The sequence below is a fragment of the Camellia sinensis genome, chromosome 1 (assembly GCF_055761805.1).
Source record: "Camellia sinensis isolate YWXY chromosome 1, ASM5576180v1, whole genome shotgun sequence".
NCBI classification, from domain to species: Eukaryota; Viridiplantae; Streptophyta; class Magnoliopsida; order Ericales; family Theaceae; genus Camellia; species Camellia sinensis.
The window spans coordinates 20,678,305-20,703,245 of record NC_138961.1 but is presented as its reverse complement, the minus strand read 5'-3'; the positions used below and the strand labels follow the sequence as shown (position 1 = coordinate 20,703,245).

Here is a 24,941-nt window from a genome sequence, read left to right as displayed (position 1 = left end):
ATCTCAACCACACAATGGAGCACTTTAAGAAACTTTAGGAAAATTTTACTCTAGAGGATCCTTGGTGAACAAGTACTGTTACATCACTTTTGTTCTCTCACAGTGCAATTTTCACATTTATAATTACAAGAGTTAGCCTTCGTTTGGGATATGAGTTGATTTTTTGACTTTTTAACTATTTTAATTTGGGGCTAAACAATCTCATTTGGGATAGGTTTTTAAACTTTTGTGAGAGAAAAAATAAATTGATTATAGTTTGGATGTGACATTTTGTTTTATTAAGTTAAAAAATTTATTTTATCTTTTTGTGACTAAAATAACCCTTAACTTAACCCAAACCTTCATGCCAAACATAACCTTAATTATATTACTATTTTCTCAATTATTAGTATTTTACTTTTCTAATATATGAATTCGTATATCTTGACCCCTTTAATTATATAAATATATTATTTTTATCTCTCCAAATCATTTTTAAGTAAGATATGGTTGTACGATTTTCATAATTCAGCGATTCAAAATATACAAATTTATAAAAAACATATATAATCATTAATAATTAAAAGATCTTGATGTAATTAACTCTAATTAATTATAATAGACCCCAGTTTCCTCTTCAATCTTCCACCATACTGATGAGTGAGTGGTGGTAAATGGTGATGAGAGTGAGAGATCAGTTGGTGAATCCCCCAGGTGACTTGCACGCCATGTTTGGTGGCTGCTTATGGTATGTACAGTCTAAAATGTGCAACTATGTTTGCTATTTCATTTTTTATAGGTTAAAACACAACACCATTCCCAACAAAACGATACAAGTAAAAACAAATTAAAAACAAAAATTTGAAAAATGTTTGAAATGTATAATTTATCATTTTTAAAAATTATTCTTAATGATATATTTGACAAGTGTTAAATTTTAATTTGTAATTATTTTATTAAGTAAAATTTAATTTTAATATCACATCATTAAAAATAATTTAAAAATGATAAATTAGATATGATACTTTTGAAGATGTATATCACATTTTTTCCACTACTAATAAAGACAAAAGTTGGGTAATAAAAAGTTTGAAAGTTATATGTGAACTGTATGTATACCAGTTATTATGCATTAAGTAGGTCGGTCCTCGAGTTACTTGGAGTTGTAAGTGAACTCTTGCTACAGTATTTACTGTTACATATAATCATAAGTGAAAAAATAGTTGTGTAAAATGATAAGTGTTTATATTTTATTTTATTTGTTAATATTCATACAAATTATATAGGGTAAGTTATCTAAATAGTTTTGTAATTTACAAGATGTGTCAATTTAGTCTTTGTTATTTCAATTTGCTCGATATTGCTCCTTAATTTAACAGATTGTGTCATTTTAATCTAATAAATAACGGTTATTAAGTTTGGTGGTCAGAAAGTTAAACTATGTGTCAATTTGGTCCATGTAGTTTACACCAAATTGACATTTCTGTCCACCAAACTTAACCACCGTTATTTATTGGACTAAAATGACACAATTTGTTAAATTAAAGGGTAAAATCGAACAAATTAAAACAAAAGATACCAAATTGACATATTGTATAAATTATAAAGACTATTTACATAATTTATCCAATTATATATGCATTCCTAATTTGTAAAGACTTTTAATTTAAATTGCAAAAAGTCTAGTCCCCCATGCGACCGAATATAGAATTAAATATAGAAATTGTGCATTCGGTTATTCAGCTAGACGACTGGCCGAGACTTGTCGATCGCAACTGTCACGGTATCGGTCGTGACTGTCATGGTATCTTCCGATCGTCCGATCAATTATCCGGCGAAATAATTTATGTGTTTAATTTTATATTTAGGCCTCATTTGACAAGTGTTTTTTTTAGCTAAAAAGTCTCTAAAAAAACCAACAAGCCAATAACCTATATTTAAAAGTCAAAAATTTTATTTTCTCTTTATTTTTTACACATTTCTTCATAAAAAATTAAAAAATCATAACAAACATACTAATTTTTTTTACTTTATATTTTAATAAAAAAATTAAAAAATTATTAAAAAAAACTTATTCCAAACGTGGCCTTCATCTTTTGTGTGTATAGCATTATTGCAAATTTAAAAAGACGAAGGAGAAATTAATGCATAGTTTATCGTTGAGAAATTGTTACAGTGAATTTAAAAAGACGAAGGAGAGATTAACGTAAAGTATAGTTTATCGTTGAGAAATTGAAACTCGAGAAAGAGATGAGAGCTTCTACATAGAAAAATCAGACATGAGAGAAAACCAGAGGCCATTGAACAACACGTGTTTGCTTCTGATACCTTTTCGATGGAATCTCCAATTTCTCTGCTCCAATTTTTAATGAGAAATTTTATTATGCATCCCTTTGAAAAGATATATCATATATCAGAAAAGCTTCATACCCTCACTGGGGTCGACCCCATTGAGGTGTCGGCCCCGGATTGGTCCAAAAAAAAAAATTGTTTTTTTTTTTTTTTTTTTTTTTTAAGTTTTCAGCCATTGGGGGCGCGCCACGTCACTGGGGGTCGCGCCCCCAGTGGGTGTATGGATCACGGCTCTATCATATATATTATGTTATTTTTTTTAGTTATGATTATTATTTTTATTTAATTATAATAATATTTTAATTATAATTTATGAGAGATCTAATTTGCTCTACATAATATTTTTATTATAATTTAAAAATATAAAATTATATTATTTTTTTCCTAATTTTAAATTGGATATAGTGCACATCTGTGCACCATAATCTTTCCCCATTTAGTACTAGAAAAAAAAAGAAGAAGAGAGAGAGAGTGATGCCCCATTTTGTGGACCAGCATGTGTGTTCACACTTTATCTATCTTGTCTCTCTCTGCTTCATTTTTAGGAGCTGAAACAGAGCAAGAAACAGAGTTCAGAGCATAAGATATATACACTGCACGCACATATAGAGGACAGAGTGAGAGTGAGAGTGAGAGGTGGGTAGAAATGGGCATTTTGTCTGAGGATATGATCTTGATAAAAAAGGCCGAGAAGCCAGGAGATCACACTGTGATTACTGTGAATTGCCCTGACAAGACTGGGCTGGGTTGTGATTTGTGTAGGATCATATTGCTGTTTGGCTTGAGCATTGCCAGAGGAGGTATGGATAATGATTTTTGTTGCTGTTTATTTTTAATTTATTTTTGTTGTTTTCTTTTGAAGTTTTAGGTTAAGGGTTTTGAGATTTGTAGGAAAACATAATATATGTGATGGGTTGTTTTCAGATTTTGGATTTCTTTGATGTTGGTCTTAGTTTTCTTAAGTTGGATCTGAGATTCTTAGAGAAAAATTTGATGAATTAGTGTAATTTTTTGTTATTTTTCTTTTTATTTATTGTATTTTTGTCAAATTGGTTGGTGGGTTTTGAGATTCATTGCAAATTTAGAAGATGGGGGTAAATGTAAATTCTTTTCCACTTTGTTCTGTTTTGGTGAGATCAGTGGCAACACAAAACATGGGACATTGCAATTACTCTCTCTCTCTCTCTCTCTCTAAGTTTGTGAAATTTTATTCCCCTTTTTATTCTTCTAGGTGGGATTTAAAGTTCAAAGAAAATGATAAGATGGGACATTCTGATTCTTCATTCTTATCTAATTTTTCTTTATGTGGTTGTACTGTCACTTGAGATTCTTAGTAGAAACTAGGGTTTGAAATGTACCTACCGGGATTTTAGAATTATAATACCACAATATCTGTGGATACTGTTTTATACATGACTGTGTGGCACGTTTTCTGTAATTTGAAACCATGGTAGAAAAATAGAAACCCAAGGTGTGGAGATTCTTATTATTTTCCTTTTTTCTTCATTTTCTTTTCATTTTTGAAGATGTATCGACGGATGGTAAATGGTGTTACTTAGTTTTCTGGGTGATTGGGAGGCCAACAACAAGGTGGGATTTGTTGAAGAAGAGGCTATTGGAGGTGTGTCCCATGTGTTCACCGGCTGTCTCGGAAATTTACTATTACAGACCTGAATTTCAGCAGCCCAAGCCACCAGATGTGTTCTTATTGAAGTTCTGGTGTTACTATGTTCGCAAGGGCCTCTTACATGGTACCCATTTTTTTTAAAACTTGTTGAATTTAGAATTAGTTTTTAATCTGTATATTGGCTAGAGACTCTTGCACTGGGCTTTTTTTTATTTTTTTTATTTTTAATAGGAAATTTGTTGCTTACTTACTTTGACTTGAAGATTGTTTATGTGCACATATTTTAGATTGTATTTTGTTTATATTTGTTGGAAGTGATATGCTTTCTTCTTGCTTAAGTCTTTGATATATCCCACCCCTACGTCCTAATTTTTTGACTGGGGCATGTTGAAAGTGGAAAGAGACTTTCATATTAGGTCACATCGAGAAAGTTAGGTTGTATAGAATTGCTTCCAAAGAAATGTGTAGAGTTCACTCGTTTAAGATATTAAAATTTCTAGATATTGTTATTTTCAATTGTATTTTTTTATGTTTATTGAAAAGGGATATGCTTTCTTCTTTCTTAAGTCTTTGATAAAATCCCACCTCTACATACTAGTCTTGTGACCAAGACATGTTGAAACTTGAAAGTGAAATGGGACTTCATATAGGTCACATCGAGAAAGTAGGGTTGCATAGAATTGCTTCCAAAGAAATGTGTAGAGTTCACCCTTTTAAGATATTAAAATTTCTAGATAATGTTATATATACTTTAGGATATACATTTTTGTTTAATTTCATCTCCATCTTCCTTCTTTGTTTTATATTTAAAAAAAAAAAAATATTTTTGTAGATGTAACCAAGGTTCTGTGTGAGCTAGAGCTTACAATAAAGAGAGTTAAGGTATCCACAGCCCCAGATGGGAGAGTGATGGATCTCTTCTTTGTCACGGACACCAGGTTTGTTATTATCGATATTTTATGGTATAGTATTTTCAGTTTTTTTGCTAATCATTTTCCCATTTGTCTCTTTATATTGTTGGTTTGATTCTTATGGTTCCCGTGGATGGGGAGAAAAAGAGAGAGTCACAATCTCTTAATTATTTTAAGTTCTAAAGTCTGATATTTTCATAGCAAGTTCCAAAGTCTCTATCCTTTCCTAGTATTCTCAGCAACCTTAAAGTTCACTAAAGTTCTTGAAAAAAGGAGAATAAATGTCTAAATATAGCACCACCACCACAAATAACATTAAATTCCTCTCGATGCAAATTTGAGTGTTTGCATTAATATTAAGGAAAATGATGATTAGAGTCTACTTGTGACAATGTAGAGAGGACAATTTTAACCCACAATCATATATGCCCAGATGATTCAGGCTGTTTAATTCCATCTGCCTCTACAAGGTGCAACAGAAATTGTTCGTATATGATTATGCCATTGGTGGGTCTGATATGATTCTGTGATAAAGGTGGTGAAACTGGCATAAGTGAGCTAGTTTAATGAAAAAAAGTAACCAGATTTTGGACAATTTAATAAAAAATATGGGGTTTCGACACTTTGTTTGTGTTTCAAGGGGGGTTGTATAAAGGGGGTCAGGATTGCAGCATGGCAACATATATAAAAGAGGCTTACATTTCATTTGAGAAGTTTATGGGATATGTTTGGAATCTGTACATCATGGAATATCCTTTGAGTAAATGTATATTTGCATTTAAGTGTCGTAAAAATTTCATATCAAAGTATGTGTTTAAGCCAGTAGTGTTATCTCAAAATACAGGGCTAATGTGACATGACATGGAGTAATGCTATTCTTAGGGATAGGCCTTCACAAATTTTAAAGACCCTTCTTGTCGAACGATTATTTCACTTCACCGGTAGAAATGACTTAAATGGCTATCCAATTGAAATCATTTGTGAGGCTTTTTAGTTCATTTTACTGTACAAACACACTCTAAACATCAGTTATCGCATTGAGTTTCACCTTAAATTAGGAACTTTAGTAGTATTCATTTGCATCAATTTGCTGCATCACCTAAATTTCTTTCAAGGCACTAAGGCTTTGTTTGGGAAGTTGGCTATTTTAGCCTGACTAAAATAGTTGTGTTTGGGAAGATGGTTTTTTTTTGTTGTTGATTTGATGGTTGTGAGAAAAAAAAAAAGTGAAATGATTACGGGTTGGATATGACATTTTGTCTTATTGGCTATTTTAGCCTATTTTGTCTTTATTGGGTATTTTAACCAAAAAAGCTAAAAAAGCAACTTGCCAAACAGGGCTTAAGTCTTCCGCTCGCTTCTCACCTAAGCCTTTGCTTAGGTTCCTTTTCAAAACACTGACTAACAACACATTTGTTATGGTTCCTTTAAATCTTTCACCCTTTCATTCATGTTCTATAGTAGTGTGATCATCTTTTATTTCTCACTTAAGAGCTGCACTTGAATTGATCTTTTCATTTATTTATTTATTTCGGATATACATCTGAAACTATATAAATTTGCACACTTTATTAATCAGAGAACTTCTTCACACTAAGAAGAGACAAGCGGAAACAATTGGCTCTCTGGAAGCTGTACTAGGGGATGCCATCATAAGTTGTGAGATTGAACGAGCCGGTCCAGAAGTTACTGCATGCTCACACGGGTCCTCTTTTCTTCCCTCAGTAATTACACAAGACATGTTTTGTTTAGAGCTGCCGAGCAAACACCGAAATGGTTTTCTTGCCTCCAACTCAGTATCTATTACAGTTGATAATTCTTTCAGCCCGTCTCACACCCTCGTTCAAATCCTCTGCCAAGATCACAAAGGTCTCATTTACGACATCATGAGAACCCTAAAGGATTACAACATCCAGGTATATGATTCAAATTGTCATTAACTTTTCCTAAACGTTATCAATCCAAACAATTTTATTTATTTATTTTCTCAGAGAATGTTCTTGGTGGATAACCACAAAACCTTATGCAAGGTATTTTGGTGATGAAGGAAATCCCATGAAATATTTGGAATTGGATAATGCTGTCTCAGTACTTTGACACTGTCACCTCATGAACCTTAAAGTTGCTAGATAGCTAAGAAGCATAGACACCTCTAAGAAGATGGTGTGTCCATGTCGGGTATCGACACTGAGACATTTCTCGACACGAATTGTACATACATCCAAACGTGTCTTATTATTTTTGAAGTTTTTTTATGACCCAGACAAGGCCAATAGGATACAAAAACACATTACAAGTTTGAATAAAATTGCTCAAGATCCAATAATAAAAGAAGAATTATATAGATTTATACCTATTAATAGTGCTCTTTTTGTCCTTGCTTTCTTCTTGATTTGTATATGTCCTGGAAGTCAGTCCTATTTGATTTCATTGTCTTTAGATATAGAGCCTAAACCCAATTGTTTTATATTTTTTATTATCTTTGAATGAAATATATATATGACATAAAATAAATATATAAGACTTTATATAATGTGTCCTCCACGTGTTGTGTGATGCTTATTTTGAAAATTATCCCGACGGCATGTCCCCGCCGTATTTGTGTCGCTTGTTTCTTAGCTAGATAGTTTGTCCATGGCAACATCAAAGGCCAACATATGATGCTTAAATAAAATCCATAAAACATCAAAGGGTACCAATGGGGCTAACTGAAAAGTCTGCTTTCTTTCAGATATCTTACGGGCGATTCTTCGCAAGTGCAAAGCGGAACTGTGAGGTGGACTTGTTCATTATGCAAGCAGACAGGAAGAAGATAGTAGACCCTCATAAGCAAAACGCCTTGTGCTCTCGTCTGAGAATGGAGCTTATCCGTCCTCTAAGAGTTGATGTGTTGAGTCGTGGCCCTGACACCGAGCTACTAGTGGCAAATCCTGTCGAGTTATCTGGCAGGGGCCGGCCACTTGTTTTTTATGATATTACCCTTGCTCTCGAGATCCTAAACATACTCATCTTCTCGGTAATACTACTAATTCACTCATTGCATCTCTTCCCGGGTGCATATTGTATAATTAAGATGAAAGAGGTTTTTTGTGCTCCTCAAATTTCTGTTGTCGGTTACAGGTGGAGATAGCGAGACACAGGATTCATGATCGGGAATGGGAGGTTTACAGGATCTTGCTCGACGATGGGGATGGTTTTCCTTTGCCGAGGAACGAGATCAAAGAGTGTGTTCAAAAGAAGTTGATGGGTTGGGAATGAGTTATATATCTAACTAATATCAGCTAGGAGTGTAGTTGGCCACTACTGTACACTATTGAGTTTTGATGTATGTATATTTTTTTAATCTTTTGTTTTTTGGGGAGTCCCACGAATCTCAACTGCTGCTAAGTAGCCCTTAAGTGTAAATTATGTAACGTGGTTTAGGAAATGCTAAGTTTTAATTTTCTCCATGTCTCCATCTTACATTAGGACAAATTCTATTTTCTGTAAATTTTTTCAAAACCTTTTTGGTTCAATGTGTATGTTAATTTAAATGTAAGTTTTATTTTTTATGTACTTGAGTTGATTTAAGCTGACCTCGAGTTTCTCAAATCTTGGACAAATTGAGTTTAAACTTAATTCATTAAATTCAAATTGAGTTCTGCGTAAACTCGAACTTAACTAGTAATTGACTTGAGTATCCTAAATCTTGGCTTGTTTATAATCCTATCAAATCTCTACCCCAATATTTATGCTCAAAGTAGGATCACAAAACCAAGTAAGATGGGAATGAGACCATGCAACAAGGTGGCCTCCTTCACTCGGAGGTCTCTTCCAACCAAATTGATGTCAAATGTAATAGAAAAACACCTTGATGTTTGTTTAGCATGAACAATAAGGCTTTGTTCGTTTGTTTGTTTGTTTGCTTTTGAGAAAAAATAAATATCAAAAAAAATATTTTAAAATTTTTGAAAAATATTTTTGACATTTCAAAAGATAAAATTATGTAATCATATTAAGTGTTTCTGATTTTTTTTTTTTAAAAAAATTTCTTTCACCAAATTAATTTTTAATTTTTTTTAAAAAAAATATTCTGAACCAAATTTCCAAAAACCAAATCAAATATAGCCTAAGAATTTTTTTAAAAAAATGTATTTGTTGTGTCAAAAAATTTAAAATTTTTTTCACAAATTTAAAATACTTAATGAAAAATTTTTAATGATAAAAACGAATTTAAAAATTTTAACACAAAAACATATTATTTTAAACAATTTGAAAAGAAAGGATTATAATCAAATCCTTTTAAACTTTTTAAATAGGTTAACGGGGATATCAACACCCTTAAAGCAACTCCAACGGTAAGGTATTAGAATTGATGTTGCTATACAATAGCATGGAGTTCAATTTTATTTTATTTTTTTTAAATTTTATTTTTTTATCTCCAACGGTGAATTATTAAAACTGCTAAATTATATTTTTATTATATCTTTTGTCAAATTTGATATCAATTTTACCTATAGTTAAAATTGCTAGTGTAACAATTTTGGGAGGCTGGTGGTTGACTGAGTGGATGATTTGGTGGTCGATCGCGTGGTTGACTACTTGGTACAATGCATTGCAGAATTTTCAAGCCTGCTAGTCGTTCAATTAAGCTAAAAAATAATAATTTTATAGTTTGAGTAAATTGCTACTCTATAATTTTTTTTTACACTATTCATTGTTAAATTATAACTTTAACTATTCTTTTTACCAATTGATTGTTGGAGTTACTCTTACTAATTCAATCCATGCATGATTTTGTTCCACTTTTAATTGGGAAATCATTAGTGAAATAGAATTAGTCTTCCAAAACTAATCACTTTGATGGTTTAAGTACTGAGTTAAAAAAATAAAATCACCTTACTAATAATAGATAAATTACATTCGCCCCCTTTTATGTTTAACTTATTTATCACCTTGACTCATAAATTTTATTTATTTTCACTTTAATCCTTTATGTTTTAAGTTTTTTTTTTTAATTTTTAACTTCTGTTAAAAATTAGACAAAGAATAACACATTAACAATCATGTAGTATAAATTTTTTTTATTATATATAATTCACACTTCTGATACAAACTAAAATCTTAATATTATAATATATTTTTATATTATGTGATAATTATCGTGACATTTCTATCTAATTTTGAAAATAAATTAAAAGAAATTTAAAATATGAAAGATTAAAATGAAAAAAAAAAATTAAGAATGTATATGTATCTAGGGTTTTACTTGTATGTCATTGGAGCTTTTACTTTTGGAACATATATGCGAAACGGTGCGTACAATCACAAAAAAGCCACAAGCAAGCAAATACACGTGTATATGTATCTAGGGTTTTACTTGTAACTCTTTCAACATATATCCCTATCTCTCTCTCACCCCAATTCATTCACTACTGCACTACTAGTACAACTGAACCACCGACTGTAAGCAAGCAAAGCAATACTCTCTCTCTCTCTCTCTCTCTCTCTCTATATATATATATATATATATATATGTATGTATGTATGTATACAGACATGTACATATAATATTTCTCTCTTGGTGTTAGTGATTTGTGAAACTTGTTTTTGTGTTTCGTGTGATTATTGTTTTGAATTTTGAATTCTTATATTTTGGTACAGGATTTGAGATGGCGGGGAAGGAACAAGAGAACCGTATATTTGTGGGAGGATTGGATTGGGACGTCACTGAGCGTCAGCTTGAAAGCGCTTTTACCCGTTTCGGCAAAATTGTCGACTCTCAGGTTCCGCTTTTGCTTCTCTTTGCGGTTTTATGTTATTACTGTTTGGTTGCTCAGAAAAATACTAGGAAAGTAAGTATGGATAAACTGGAGTTTTGGTGAATCAGTGTGTTAAATGATTATTAGGTTCAATTGGGTGGGGGCTAAAGTCGGGGAATCACTTTTTTCTTTATTTTTATTTTTTATTTTTTAATGTGAAATTAGAAAGAGAACAGGATGCCTTAAAATGGCATCTAAGGTTTTAAATTCGTATGGAGCTTAGGGTGCAAGGTGAGAAGCAGGCTTGACCAAACTAAGGTGCATGTTTTTATAAATACTTGTGTAAATTGGATAGATTCTATAGAACATTCAAATAAATGAAATAACAATGCAAAATTACTACTCAGGAATGATGTTTAATTAAATTTGTACATTGCATAATCACAAATATTAAAATTCCTAAACATAAAAAAGGGTCTGGTTGTAACAGAAGAAAGAGAAAAAACAGTTGTGTTTGATTGAGGGGAAAAAAAAAGAAAAAAGAAAAAAAGAAAAGAAAAAAAGTGCTTAAAAAAGAAGAAGAGGAGGATCTGAAGAAGAAAGGGTCTGGCTATATATATAGAGGGAGAGAATCTAGGGTATAGTAGAGGTGAAGGAGAGGGGCTCTAGTCGAGAAAAAACAAAGGAAGAACGAAGAAGATAGAGTCTCACACGGTAGAGGTAAGGAGAGGAGGATGATGACCAAGCTGCTCTGCTGGAGAAAGAGTTCTCTGCCTTGGTTGCATTATAGGATTTCATCTATTTTGGTTCTTCTAAGTGCTAGGAAATTGAATTCCTCAATGATATTATGGGAGAGTAGTATTATTAGTTATGAAGCACACAGACAATCCATTGTAGTTTCCATGGCAGTGTTCAACACTGTGGATCATGTATTGGATACACCACATGCTGTATCAATGTCTATTATTTTTTCTGCTAGACTCGTTGGAGATACTCGTGTCCTATGATTGGGCATGCCACAGGATATGTTTGTTGGTTTATTATAATTTTAGAATGGTTGTTTGGTGATCAAAGTATAGTATTTGGAAGCAAGACTCTGTAAATTGAAAAATAACAAAACCTTTTTCTCCCAATATTTTCAATTTTTGATTTTCTATGTTTGGATCCAAATTTTTTGAAAATCAACCCGTGGCCTTGCTCATGTGTCTTAGATTAGTAGCATGTATTTGTTCGTTAAGAATGACCAAAGGTGTAGTCAAAGATGTGCCTCTTACTTATTCTGTCTTTCTAACCTTGACTTCTTAACCCTTTGCTGTGCAAGTCTATTTTTTCCCTTAATTTTAACACCCTTCATGCAGCAAATGTGCAACTGGTATGCAATATGTTTGGTTTGGTATTCCCGTGTAGAATCTCTCTCCCTCTCTCTCTCTCTCTCTATATATATATATATGTATAACGGACATATATTCTAATCTCTAAATCCTAAGATGTCTTAGAGTGTTCAGTCTCTTTATTATGCTGTTGTTACTTCTCTATATATAGTTTGGCTACTTTTATATTTTTTAAATGTAAAAATTCAACTACAAACTATAAGCCTCAAGTAGTAACTGATGATAAAACCTTGCCCATATTTATCCAAAAAAAAAAAAAAAAAAACCTTGCCCATCCTTTTTTGTCTCCCCTTTGAAGACACATTGATATTCATTTCATGGTTTGAAGTAAAACCGAACAGAATCAGCTTCTCAAGGCACTGATATAATCATAATGTTAACAGGAACTGTCACTGATATTTTGGTTGACATATTTAAAATGAAGATTAAAATTTCTCTCTCTCTCTCTCTCACTCTCTCTCTTCTTCTTCCTAACCTACCTTCACCAATGCCTGGCGTGGTACATTGTTGACTGTGTTAATTTATGCTTGAAGTTGAACATTAGTCTCTTATGAGAGAGTGATTCCCCTTCTATTGAAGGGGAAGATAAACAGTTTGGTAATATTTTTTCTACCATCATATTATGCTGATTACGCACCTATATTGTTCAGTTATTAGTATTTTTTTCTGATCATTTTATTATTTTTATCTTCTTACATGTGGCTTCCATATTAAAATGATTTTATTGTAAGATTCTTGGCAGCAATTGCTAATTTTATTATTTTACATATCTTCTTTTCCATCATCACATATTAATTCTGCTTTTTTTCTTTCTTTCTTTTGTTTGTGATCTTTTCTGTGATGCGGATTATGATGATTAAGATGCCTTTAGATGGAATTTGTAAGGACGTTTTCGTGCAATTGGATTTCATCAAATTTCTGAAGCTCTATATCATTTGTGTGTTTAGATTATGTTCAGTTGGTTGTTTTGAGATTCTCATCCCTAGTACTCAGATAAAGAGGTGTCTCTAAGTGTGTATCATGGATTTCTTGAAGACAGCTTGTGAAAATCTTGGTTAATCATAATCTTCTGTTTGTTTGAAAGGGCCCTCGCGCCATAAAAAGAGGGCTTCTTTGGGATCCTTGAAGAGAATCCTGATCATGCAATTTAGATGGGGGTCCAATGTCAGGAAAGGTTCAATTAACAAGTTTTTGATGTAGCAAACTTTAACGAGGTTTTTGTTCCTTCTTTTTATTGTGAAATCCATTGATTTTCAGTCATGGATATTTATTAAGGATTCTATGATTAAGGAATTGAAGAGTTTGAATTGATCCATACTTGTCTGGATGTATCAACAATCATTTGAAGAACTTTGTTTCTTTATATTGGAGGATGAACATACAATATTTAAGTTGTCAATTACTAGACAAACATGATGGTGGAGGCTCTCTATTGGTTCATGGATGCAGATTGATAGTGATCAAACGTGGTATGCTGCTTTCTTTTCCTCACAGAATCCAAAGGGTTTAGTCTTGTGAAGGTGTCTGATGCTGTCACATGTGCATGGGATCTTCAAGGCTGCTACATCATTATGCTTTGTTGATTTAACCAGTTTCTGGTATCACTCTGTGTCAAATACAGAAAACTTGCATGTGTGGTCCCTTATACATCGGCAAAAAACAAATTCAAGACATATTCCATTGCATTTTAATTCTTGATTTTACGAGAGATGTAGTTTGCATTGGTCCCGTGGATTAGAGAAATCTTAGACACTAAATGCATGAAGATGGAATCATGCAAGTGCTTCAGAGGAGACTAATCTTATTTTGGATGCAAGAAACTATATTTGCCATTAGTTTTCCTTTGTTTTAGTGAGGTTCCCAACTTCCATTTCCCGCCTGGGAGATTTTACCTTCAAACCGTTTATATGTTCAGACCCTTTAGATAATTTGGGTTTCTAAGATGGACCCTGCTTCTTGTTACTGCAAAATGTAATTGGGTATGTGTCATTGCTGCTTTTAGAAATATCTTGATACAAATGGTGTGGGTCCTACCTTCTGTATAGCAAGAGTCCAGTTAAAGTAATTTTAGGACACTTGTGCAAGTTTCAGTTCCAAAGCAGTATGGTGACCATTCCAGTTGTACCGAGGAGCCTTAGGGCCCAGCAATGAATTATTTGAAGCTATGGTAGGTCCTTCATCCAACACTAAGCTTCAACAGTTTCATTTTTCATGGCGCAGATAACTTACTACTCTCTCTGCTACCCTTTTAAGTTTGTGTGCTTTTTTAGTATTTGAAAGCTGGTGCTGGCAGTAGTTGGACTGAGATTAGAATTTACAGAATTTGGAACCTCTAGAATACTCTGTCTGTTCAGTTTTGGAGTCTGGATTCTTGCAACTGAGCTCGATTTTATTTATCCATCATCCTCTTTCTGTCTTTTAAAAGTGTCATTCCCAAAGGTACAGTCACTTAAATGCTTACGAGCATCTGATGCTGTGCGTACTAGAAGTCAGTGATTGTGTCAGTTGGCATTAAAGTTTGAAAAGGAGCAGTTTTGCTTCTGCCTTATAATTTATATTTTATATATAAGTGGATTCAGATATGTTCTGTGAAGTTATCTACACAAGTTTGAGTTTATTTTTGAAGTTGTCTTGATTATCTCGGTTCTGCATATCCAACTGATGATATCAATGAAGTTACTATGTTCTATATGCCAGCTGTTTTTTATGATATGCAATAGGAGATGGCAGAAATATGTTGAAGTGTTTGGGTATAGTTTTTTGCATGGACAATGTGAGATGATATGATGTCACATATGTATGTCATAGTGTTAGTCTGGATAATTAAAAGCTCATATTTGCAAGCAAAGCTTTTGTCATGGAGATGCCTTCTGGCCAGTTGTCCCTGTGTTTTCTTTTCTTCCTCTTTATTGGTGCTTTACTGTAGGATGGGTCCTACCTCCTATTGCAACAGTATGGTTTACTGGCAAGTCTGTGATTGAGGTTAAATGGCTTATTTGCAAGGAAATGAATTAAGTATTTAGAGTATGATCAGTGAAATCCAGATAATGTGGTGTGGCATCTTACGGTTATTTTTGGAGAGATTAGATACGTATGTGTGTGGTTGCATCTGGTTTTTTCTGGGGTCAGTCTTGGATTCTATGGAAAATTGAGGCCAGAGGTGACTTAACCTGTCAAATGATGGATATCTGCAGTTCTGTGGATTCTTCCATTTTGAGTAAGAATTCTTATCCTGGTTATCCTAAAAATGCTTATACATAAAGTTTGGTAAAAGTATTGTAACTTTAGGTTCTTTGTTTAACTTAGAAGTGGAAGAAATTATTCTTTATTTGTTTTTTAATAATCATAATTTGCTTACTTGTTTTTGTTTGATTATGGCATATTGATTTTGTATGCACTTTTGATTCTTTCTGGGTGATGAATTTGTATTTGCAAACAGTTCCAATAGTATGTGATTCGTTCCATATTTTTGTAGACCTTTTCAGCATAAGAACGTGATTCTATAATATATATGTTTTTGGAACTGGCATTTTCTTGTTATGAAAATAATTGGGTTGTTGCTCCTATTATTGTGATGTGATATGTTTAAACTTGGTATTCCTTATCTAAAAATGGTACAAGGATGCTGTTGCTTCTTCAAGACTCTCATCTTTGAAATCTGAAGCATAAACATAAATTGCATGAGATTCTGTCTTTTTGGCACTATGGTGTCCTAAATGCTTTCGATCAAACTGAAACTGAATTGAAGCAGGGCACATGATTTTGGATCTGAACATTTCTTGCTCCTAATCCATTACATAGAAGTGTGTCAATTTGTCAGTCATCTCATTTTTGTAAATGTCACTTTGATTTGTTTGCATTCATGTTACTATGTGTTATCAGTTTCTCAAATGTATTGTTCATGTAGATTATGGTGGAAAGAGATACAGGCCGCCCTCGTGGATTTGGGTTTTTGACATTTGCAGACCGACGGGCAATGGAAGATGCAATCAGGGAAATGCATGGTAGGGAGCTAGGTGATCGTGTCATCTCGGTGAACAGGGCCCAACCCAAAATGGGGGGTGATGATCCAGGCCATGGTTACAGTGAAGGCTATTCCTCAGGTGGCAGGGGCAGCTATGGGGGAGGAGATAGGTCTGCAGGTCAAGATGACTGCTTCAAGTGCGGACGCCCAGGTCACTGGGCACGTGATTGCCCTTCAGCAGGTGGTGGTCGAGGAGGTGGTGAATTCCCTTTTCGTTCTAGATTTGGTGGCCGTGGTGGCCGTGGGGATCGCTTTGGAGGAGACCGTGATAGATACATTGATGATAGATATGATGGAGGGCGCTATGGGGACAGGGATCGTTACAATGGCAGAGACAAATATGGGAGCAATGATCGCAATGTTCACGACAGGTATCATTAGACAAGTAATTTTATCATAGTGATAGTGTTGGGTTTCAAGTTCTTTACACATTGATCATGTACTTATAGCAGGTATAACTTGTTGATTAATGTTTCCTTTCTTTTTCAAGTTTTGCTTATATATCTTTTTGGGCAAGTAACTTGTGCTTATATTATAATTTCTCATTGTGAACATTTGATTTGGAAGAACAATTTTTTAGTGCTTTAACGCTCCGTATGTTTGGGCGAAAAACATTTCCTAGAAAAGATTTTTCTTATTTTCTGGTGTTTGATACAATGGAAAACGAAAGTCTTAAGGAAAAATATTTTTCATTGTCAACAGAAAACAAGCCTATATGGGCATAAAATGTTTTCTACTTTTAAAAGGCAGAAAATGTTTTCCAGACTAAAGTTTTACCAATATCGCCACACTACCACCACCACACCCACCTCCACTACCACGGCCACTGCCACCATCACTGTCTCTGCCACCCCACCACCTCCACCTCAATCATTGTTCCACCACTACCACCAAACATAGAAAAATGTTTTTCAAAAAAAATTTCCGTAGAAAATGTTATCCGCCCAAACAACGGAGAAGAGTTTGTTTGGTTTAGGTTTAGGTTTTGAAATCTGCTTTTGAGTTTTTTTTTTTTTTTTTTTTTCCATGTTTTTTTCTTTAGTGAAAGTTTTTCATATTTTAGTGAATTTTTTTACAATAACTTTTTAGATGCACTAAGAAGTGAAATATTTGTCAAGAAATTTGAAAAAAGGTTTATTAAAAAAAATGGAAATGTGCTGGGTTTTTGTTCTAATTGAATTTTTTTTTGCAGATTTCTTCACAAATAATTTACTTTTTATATGCATATAACAAATAATTTTTTTGATAAGAATATGAAAGAAGTTTACTAAAGACAAAAAAATACAGAAAACAAAAAACTCAAAAACAGTTTTTGAGTTTGAAATTTTAATTTATTTTAATTTATGAAATGTCAGTGTTAGGGTTCGTGGTCCTGTTATACTTAATTGTAAATGTCACCCGTAGCTGTTATTTAAAATGCAGGTATCCGCCTAGTGGAGATCGTTTTGCAGGGGATAGGTATGGAGGTTCAGACCGTTACCCGCAAAATGGGTATGGCAAAGATGGAGGCTATGATAGGGATGGAGGTCCAAGAGGGAGCAATGACAGGTATGGAGGTGGAGGGCCATCACGCTATGAGGGAAGAAGTTACAGGGATAGGCCAGCTCCATATGACCGCCCCAGGAGAGGAGGGCGCCCATCTTCTTTCGATCGCTACTGAAAATTTTGACTTTTGTTGTAGTCTTGTTAACTTCTCGGATGCTTGTGTATATTCTTTTTAAGTTGATTTCTTTCTATATTTCGATTAGGATGCCGCCTTTATTATGAATGAGGATTGATTATTGCTATTTAATTTTGTTGTGCTTTTTAGGTTATGTGAAATTGCTATTTTGAGGGTGCAAAACATGTTCAAATTAGGATCTCTTATGTAGGATAACCTAATTATATTCATGACATGCCGTGGGTTTGTTGGTGTTTGGTAAGATACGAAATTTATGGTTAGATGAATGGACGATTGTTTGCATGCTTGATTAGATTTGAAAGTGATTGAGGTTAAAGTTACAAAATTATAGGAAGGATTCAATTAAGATAGGATGGATGTATTTTTTTTTTTTTTTAAAATTAAAATTATTGTAATAGACATATTTAATATTTTCAAAAAAAAAAAAAAAAAAAATAATAATAATAATAATAATAATAAACTTTAACGGTTAACCCTATTCAGACATACTATTTTCAACTTTTTCTAATATTGTGTTTAGTTTTAATTGATAGACTTTATTTTAAGTGACTGACTATTAAGACTGCAAACGGGGCGAGTTGTTCATAAACAATTTGAGCTTGGCTCGCTTAAAACTCGTTTGAACTTGACTTGCTTACTAAATGAATGAGTTCGAGTGCTCGAGCTCGATTTTTAGGCTCGTTGATTAATCGAGCCGTGCTCAAGTAGCCTTAAGTTTAGTTCGATAAGGCTCGTGAATATAAAAATAATAAATTAATATTTATTTTTAGTAATATATTGAATAAAATTTTAATAATCTATTTTATTTTTTTATTTATGTTTGTTGTTTGTGTAAATTTACATGTTTGATTGATAAAATTTATTATTAATATTAATTGTTATTATATATTTTACTCATAATTTTGTATTTTTTTTTTATCTTAATAAGTAAATTAATCTAATTTAATTTTTTTTGCAAGTTCAATTTTGAACTTGGCTCGTTTATATAATCGAGCAAGCTCGAGCCGAGCTCAAGTTTGACAAATATTTGACGAGATGAGCTCGAGCTTGAGGTCGATTTTTGAAGTTCGATTAGAGCTCGAGTTTGAGTTCAACTAATTTTTAATAAATGAGCTTGAACATTTAAAAGTTCGGCTGAGCTCGGCTTGTTTGGAGCTTTACTGACTATCCAAAGTTTTTGTTTTTTTTGATGAATGTTTTATTATATAAAATACAATGAATATTTTAACAACAATGATTGAGATATTTTTTTTGGGGAGTCCCTATAATTCTTTTTGGATTTCAATCATTGATGGTGTAGGTACCACAAATACATGAGTGAGTTTTACACATATATCAATAGTTAAAATCTAAAGAGAGTTGTGGAGGTTCTAAAAAAAGGAATCCCAAGTAATTTTCATATTCTAACCTAGCGGGAGGTGGAGGGCAGATTCGAAACTCAAACCGAAGCTTTGGTAAAGGCAGCTCTATCCAGAGTTTTTAGTTGCCACCTTTGGAGATCATCCGAAGGAAAAAAAAGAAAAGAAATATGCCCAAGTAATATGAATGATTAAGACTTTGTTTAGTTCAAGAATGTAGAGGGGGATTTAAAAATGAAAAAAAATAAAATATAGAATGTAAATAAAATATATTTATATTTTACTTAATTTTATACATAGATATATATATATATATATATTTTTAAATTTTTCTTTAAATTTATAAATTAAACATAGCCTCAAAAAAATACAAGTCAACTAAAAATCGTATATATATTTTCTCACAAACCACTTTAACAAAGAAAAACCAAAAAACCCCAAAAGTAACCTCCAGCCAAAATTGACTAATAAAAAGACAGAAAACGAAAACACAGGCACATTGGTTACACTTACTTTTAAAGATGTAAACGCAATCACTTTAGATCTCATGCTTTGCTTTTGTGTAGTAGACTAGTATATAAGTGCTGACTTAACTTTCTCTCCTTTGTTTTTTGAGTGTCTATCAATCATGAGCCTCTCTTTTTTTTTTCATTGTGTTTGGATTATAAATTTAAATAAAAATTAAAAAGAAAAACAAAAATACGCAAAAAAATAATTTATATTTTATTCATATTTTTTATTTTTTTTAATTTTTTAAAATTTCTATCCAAATTTTTAATCCAAATATAATATTAATATTTTTTTTTTTAAAACAATATAATTTTGAATAAGTCACTGCTGCCTTATATTGTTGGTCATCGACCATTCTATGATGGACTTGGAATAACATTTCTACATAGGAAGTTGATTGATAAATAACCACCACAACTTCTTCTACGGTATGATGTAAGTGGATCAACACCAAATTTCAAAAGGTAGGTGGACTTGTGAGGTTACTTGATTGTTAGCAACTTTGAAGTCCCATTTTTTAGAATTTTCAAACCATGTCAAAATTATGTAAGAGAGACTGAGATATTTTTATTTTATTTTTTGGGTAGGGGGGAGAAAAAATTTATAAATGTAATTTTATCTACTGCTTCTAAGTACATCTAAAAAATTCCTCTTTATTCCTAATATCTAGAAGCACCCACAATTTCATTTTCTAGTATTTTGTTCTGTGGTCCATCTGAGATTTTAAAAAAAATAAAAAGGAAGTTGTATCATTTGTGGGAAGCAAGTAAATGACTTTAGAAAAATTATGTTTCAACAAAATGATGGAAACACACAATTTGTCTCTTGTTTGGCCACATTTCTCTTGTTTATGGCTGGTGTTCATAACCCCTTACTAGTATTTTCAAAAGGGATACCATTTTTTTATTGAATACACTCAATTACTTGTAAATTATGTCTATTAGTTAAGCACCAAACCTATTTAAAAGTCAAAAGTGGAACTTAATAATTTATCTCATGACTTGTCCAACCTTGACAAATGAGGTACTTATCCAAGCTGCGGCGTAGGGGCCATTAGAGAGGTAGACATAGATGTATTTTGGGGGGGGGGGGGGGAGAGAGAGAGAGAGAGAGAGAGAGAGAGAGAGAGAGAGAGAGAGAGAGAGAGAGAGAGAGAGAGAGAGAGAGAGAGAGAGAGAGAGAGAGAGAGAGAGAGAGAGAGAGAGAGAGAGAGAGCTCCCTTTGTTGGAACAATCTTCTGTGTAAATAAAATAACTTAAAATAATTCAAACAAAATAAAATAAAACTTACAGAATTTATTTTGTTGAACTGAATCAATAATTTAAAGACCAAGTCGAGTGTGTGACACTCTATCCTTAAGACAGATTCGCCCCGCTACGGTGCTTACGGTTATGTGGCGTCTATCCCCCAGGATACACTGATTTTCACAAATTTGTAGTAGCACTTCAAACAAATTTCACTACAGGAAAATATAGCAAAAAAGACGGGGTTTTTAGCGACGCCGCGCCCCCCGTCGCAAAAAACCATTTTTTGCGACGGTAACTTCTACTGTCGCAAATAATAGCCTTTAGCGACGGTACTGACCCGTCGGTAATGAAACTAAGCGGAGGCGTCGGAAATGGGGAAGTATTAGCGACGGTAAATAAAACCGTCGCAAAAAACCTTTTTTTTGAGACGGCATATGTCATTTGCGACGGCAAATTTCCGTCGCAAAAAAGGATTAATGCAAACGGCACCGTTTTTCGTTCTATTTGCGACGGTGTACATCATACCGTCGCAAAAAGTCCAAAAAAAAAACCCTCCCTTTTTCCTTCTGCCTCCCGCTCGATCCTCCTCACCAAATCCCTAACTTCACCCCCAAATTTCCCAAACGGCCTACGAGGAAGACAGCGGTGGTGCGGCGGCGACGGCTCCGGCGACAAGAGTGGTGCTCCGGCGACGACCCTCTCTCCCTCTGCGTATGCTCTCTCTCTCTCTCTCTCTCTCTCGGTCTGTGTATATATATATATGAATCTGTCTATATATATATATATGCAATGTATATAAATCTATATAAATCTATATATATATATATATATATCTGAAATGTATATAAATCTATATATATATATATATAAATCTGAAATGTATATAAATCTATATATATATATCTGAAATGTATATAAATCTATATATATATATATATATAAATCTGAAATGTATATAAATCTATATATATATATATATAAATCTGAAATCTGTCTATATATAAATATAAATCTGTTTATCTGAAATCTATATATATAAATCTGTTATATATATATATATATAAATCTGTCTATATATATATATAAATCTGTCTATATATATGTATATAAATCTGTTTATTAATAACATACTTTAATTAAGAACATACTTTAATTAATAAATCTGTCTATATATATGTATATAAATCTGAAATCTGTCTATATATAACAGATTTGTCTCATGGTTATTAATAAATCTGTCTATATATATATATATATATAAAACTGTTTATTTTTTAATTATTATCAACATTTATCAATTATTATCAATTAGTGTTTTTAAGTTTTTTTAATTATTTTTATGGTTGTTTTCATTTATATCTCTTCAACTATTATCATTTTTTTTTTCTATTTCATCCATAAATTATCAATTTTACCATTCAATCCTTCAAGTTTTTTATTTTTTTATTTTTTCCAAATCATATGCTCTAATTAGAAATAGTTTGTCAAAATCAGTAAAAATTATATGCATATATATATAGTTTGTCTAATTAGAAATAGTTTGTCAAAATCATATGCTCTAATTAGAAATAGTTTGTCAAAATCATATGCTCTAATCATATGCTCTAATCCTTTAAGTTTAAATTATCATTTTTTTTTTCTATTTCATCCATAAATTATCAATTTTACCATTCAATCCTTCAAGTTTTTTATTTTTTTATTTTTTCCAAATCATATGCTCTAATTAGAAATAGTTTGTCAAAATCAGTAAAAATTATATGCATATATATATAGTTTGTCTAATTAGAAATAGTTTGTCAAAATCATATGCTCTAATTAGAAATAGTTTGTCAAAATCATATGCTCTAATCATATGCTCTAATCCTTTAAGTTTAAATTATCATTTTTTTTTTCTATTTCATCCATAAATTATCAATTTTACCATTCAATCCTTCAAGTTTTTTATTTTTTTATTTTTTCCAAATCATATGCTCTAATTAGAAATAGTTTGTCAAAATCAGTAAAAATTATATGCATATATATATAGTTTGTCTAATTAGAAATAGTTTGTCAAAATCATATGCTCTAATTAGAAATAGTTTGTCAAAATCATATGCTCTAATCATATGCTCTAATCCTTTAAGTTTAAATTATCAATTTTTTTTTTCTATTTCATCCATAAATTATCAATTTTACCATTCAATCCTTCAAGTTTTTTATTTTTTTATTTTTTCCAAATCATATGCTCTTAAATAGGAATTTTAGACATTTCGTTAATTTGCCAAATAGGATGTCGAGTGAATATTTATGTGTAGGTATTATATTTAGAGTTACTTTGGTGAGATATTCTTGTGGATGTGTACAGATGATAGATAAGAGTTGGATTGATTTGCCAAATAGGATGTCGAGTGAATACATTAATGGGATTGATGAATTCCTTGTGTTTGCCTACACCAATAGGGTTGAAGGTTCGATGATCAGTTGTCCGTGTAGGAAGTGTGAGAATCGATACTATTTTGTACGAGATGGTGTACGGGAGCATCTGATTTTGAATGGTTTTTTTAAAAAATACAAACATTGGATTAATCATGGGGAATCTTACATATCTCTGCATAGTAATCGAGAGAATGAAACATTAGCTAATTTAGACATTGGAGATGATATGATTGGAATGATACAAGGGGCTATGGGAAATCCACATGTCGGTACAAGTGTTGAGGGTGATGAAACTTGAATCGGGTTCCCGGCTTGGGAGTTAGAGCCGGATTTCACTTTAGGCAAACAACTTCCTTAAGAAACTTGAATTCGAGGCGTTAACGCCCCAAAATCACCAAACGGCGTCGGTTTAGCACGAAACTTGGCACACACGACCGCCTAGGCACGAGAGACTTGTGGGAGAAGACGGGGCTCGAATCGGGTTCCCGGCTTGGGAGTTAGAGCCGGATTTCACTTTAGGCAAACAACTTCCTTAAGAAACTTGAATTCGAGGCGTTAACGCCCCAAAATCACCAAACGGCGTCGGTTTAGCACGAAACTTGGCACACACGACCGCCTAGGCACGAGAGACTTGTGGGAGAAGACGGGGCTCGAATCGGGTTCCCGGCTTGGGAGTTAGAGCCGGATTTCACTTTAGGCAAACAACTTCCTTAAGAAACTTGAATTCGAGGCGTTAACGCCCCAAAATCACCAAACGGCGTCGGTTTAGCACGAAACTTGGCACACACGACCGCCTAGGCACGAGAGACTTGTGGGAGAAGACGGGGCTCGAATCGGGTTCCCGGCTTGGGAGTTAGAGTCGGATTTCACTTTAGGCAAACAACTTCCTTAAGAAACTTGAATTCGAGGCGTTAACGCCCCAAAATCACCAAACGGCGTCGGTTTAGCACGAAACTTGGCACACACGACCGCCTAGGCACGAGAGACTTGTGGGAGAAGACGGGGCTCGAATCGGCTTCCCGGTTTGGGAGTTAGAGCCGGATTTCACTTTAGGTAAACAACTTCCTTAAGAAACTTGAGTTCGAGGCGTTAACGCCCCAAAATCAGCAAACGGCGTCGGTTTAGCACGAAACTTGGCACACACGACCGCCTAGGCACGAGAGACTTGTGGGAGAAGACGGGGCTCGAATCGGGTTCCCGGCTTGGGAGTTAGAGCCGGATTTCACTTTAGGCAAACAACTTCCTTAAGAAACTTGAATTCGAGGCGTTAACGCCCCAAAATCACCAAACGGCGTCGGTTTAGCACGAAACTTGGCACACACGACCGCCTAGGCACGAGAGACTTGTGGGAGAAGACGGGGCTCGAATCGGGTTCCCGGCTTGGGAGTTAGAGTCGGATTTCACTTTAGGCAAACAACTTCCTTAAGAAACTTGAATTCGAGGCGTTAACGCCCCAAAATCACCAAACGGCGTCGGTTTAGCACGAAACTTGGCACACACGACCGCCTAGGCACGAGAGACTTGTGGGAGAAGACGGGGCTCGAATCGGGTTCCCGGCTTGGGAGTTAGAGCCGGATTTCACTTTAGGCAAACAACTTCCTTAAGAAACTTGAGTTCGAGGCGTTAACGCCCCAAATTCACCAAACGGCGTCGGTTTAGCACGAAACTTGGCACACACGACCGCCTAGGCACGAGAGACTTGTGG

At 33.4% G+C, this 24,941-nt stretch overlaps 2 protein-coding genes across 4 annotated transcripts; both read left to right on the top strand.

Moving 5' to 3' along the window:
• The first annotated feature begins 2,752 nt into the window (after positions 1 to 2,752).
• On the top strand, positions 2,753 to 8,420 carry LOC114288497 (ACT domain-containing protein ACR10). Its single transcript, XM_028232019.2, has 6 exons — positions 2,753 to 3,131; positions 3,858 to 4,082; positions 4,791 to 4,896; positions 6,449 to 6,785; positions 7,601 to 7,885; positions 7,990 to 8,420. The coding sequence occupies exons 1-6, from the start codon at positions 2,978 to 2,980 to the stop codon at positions 8,125 to 8,127; spliced, it is 1,245 nt and encodes a 414-aa protein (XP_028087820.2). The 5' UTR covers positions 2,753 to 2,977; the 3' UTR covers positions 8,128 to 8,420.
• Positions 8,421 to 10,124: 1,704 nt separating this feature from the next.
• On the top strand, positions 10,125 to 17,824 carry LOC114288496 (glycine-rich RNA-binding protein RZ1B). 3 transcript variants are annotated; one of them, XM_028232017.2, is made up of 4 exons: positions 10,125 to 10,314; positions 10,513 to 10,634; positions 15,909 to 16,396; positions 17,448 to 17,824. In XM_028232017.2, exons 2-4 carry the CDS (start codon positions 10,521 to 10,523, stop codon positions 17,683 to 17,685), a joined length of 840 nt encoding a protein of 279 aa, XP_028087818.1. In that variant the 5' UTR covers positions 10,125 to 10,314; positions 10,513 to 10,520; the 3' UTR covers positions 17,686 to 17,824. The 3 variants fall into 3 exon arrangements, with proteins under 3 accessions (XP_028087818.1, XP_082729259.1, XP_028087819.1); XM_082873133.1 differs by having other exon boundaries at positions 10,193 to 10,318; XM_028232018.2 differs by lacking the exons at positions 10,125 to 10,314; positions 10,513 to 10,634 and adding an exon at positions 10,666 to 15,218.
• The last annotated feature ends 7,117 nt before the right edge of the window (positions 17,825 to 24,941 follow it).

Coding starts and splice junctions, on each gene's coding strand:
- LOC114288497 (XM_028232019.2), top strand. CDS start 2,978: ATGGGCATTTTGTCTGAGGATATGATCTTGATAAAAAAGGCCGAGAAG. Junction 4,897..6,448: donor TTCTTTGTCACGGACACCAG/GTTTGTTATTAT, acceptor TTTATTAATCAG/AGAACTTCTTCACACTAAGA. Junction 7,886..7,989: donor TAAACATACTCATCTTCTCG/GTAATACTACTA, acceptor TGTCGGTTACAG/GTGGAGATAGCGAGACACAG.
- LOC114288496 (XM_028232017.2), top strand. CDS start 10,521: ATGGCGGGGAAGGAACAAGAGAACCGTATATTTGTGGGAGGATTGGAT. Junction 10,635..15,908: donor GCAAAATTGTCGACTCTCAG/GTTCCGCTTTTG, acceptor TTGTTCATGTAG/ATTATGGTGGAAAGAGATAC. Junction 16,397..17,447: donor GATCGCAATGTTCACGACAG/GTATCATTAGAC, acceptor TTTAAAATGCAG/GTATCCGCCTAGTGGAGATC.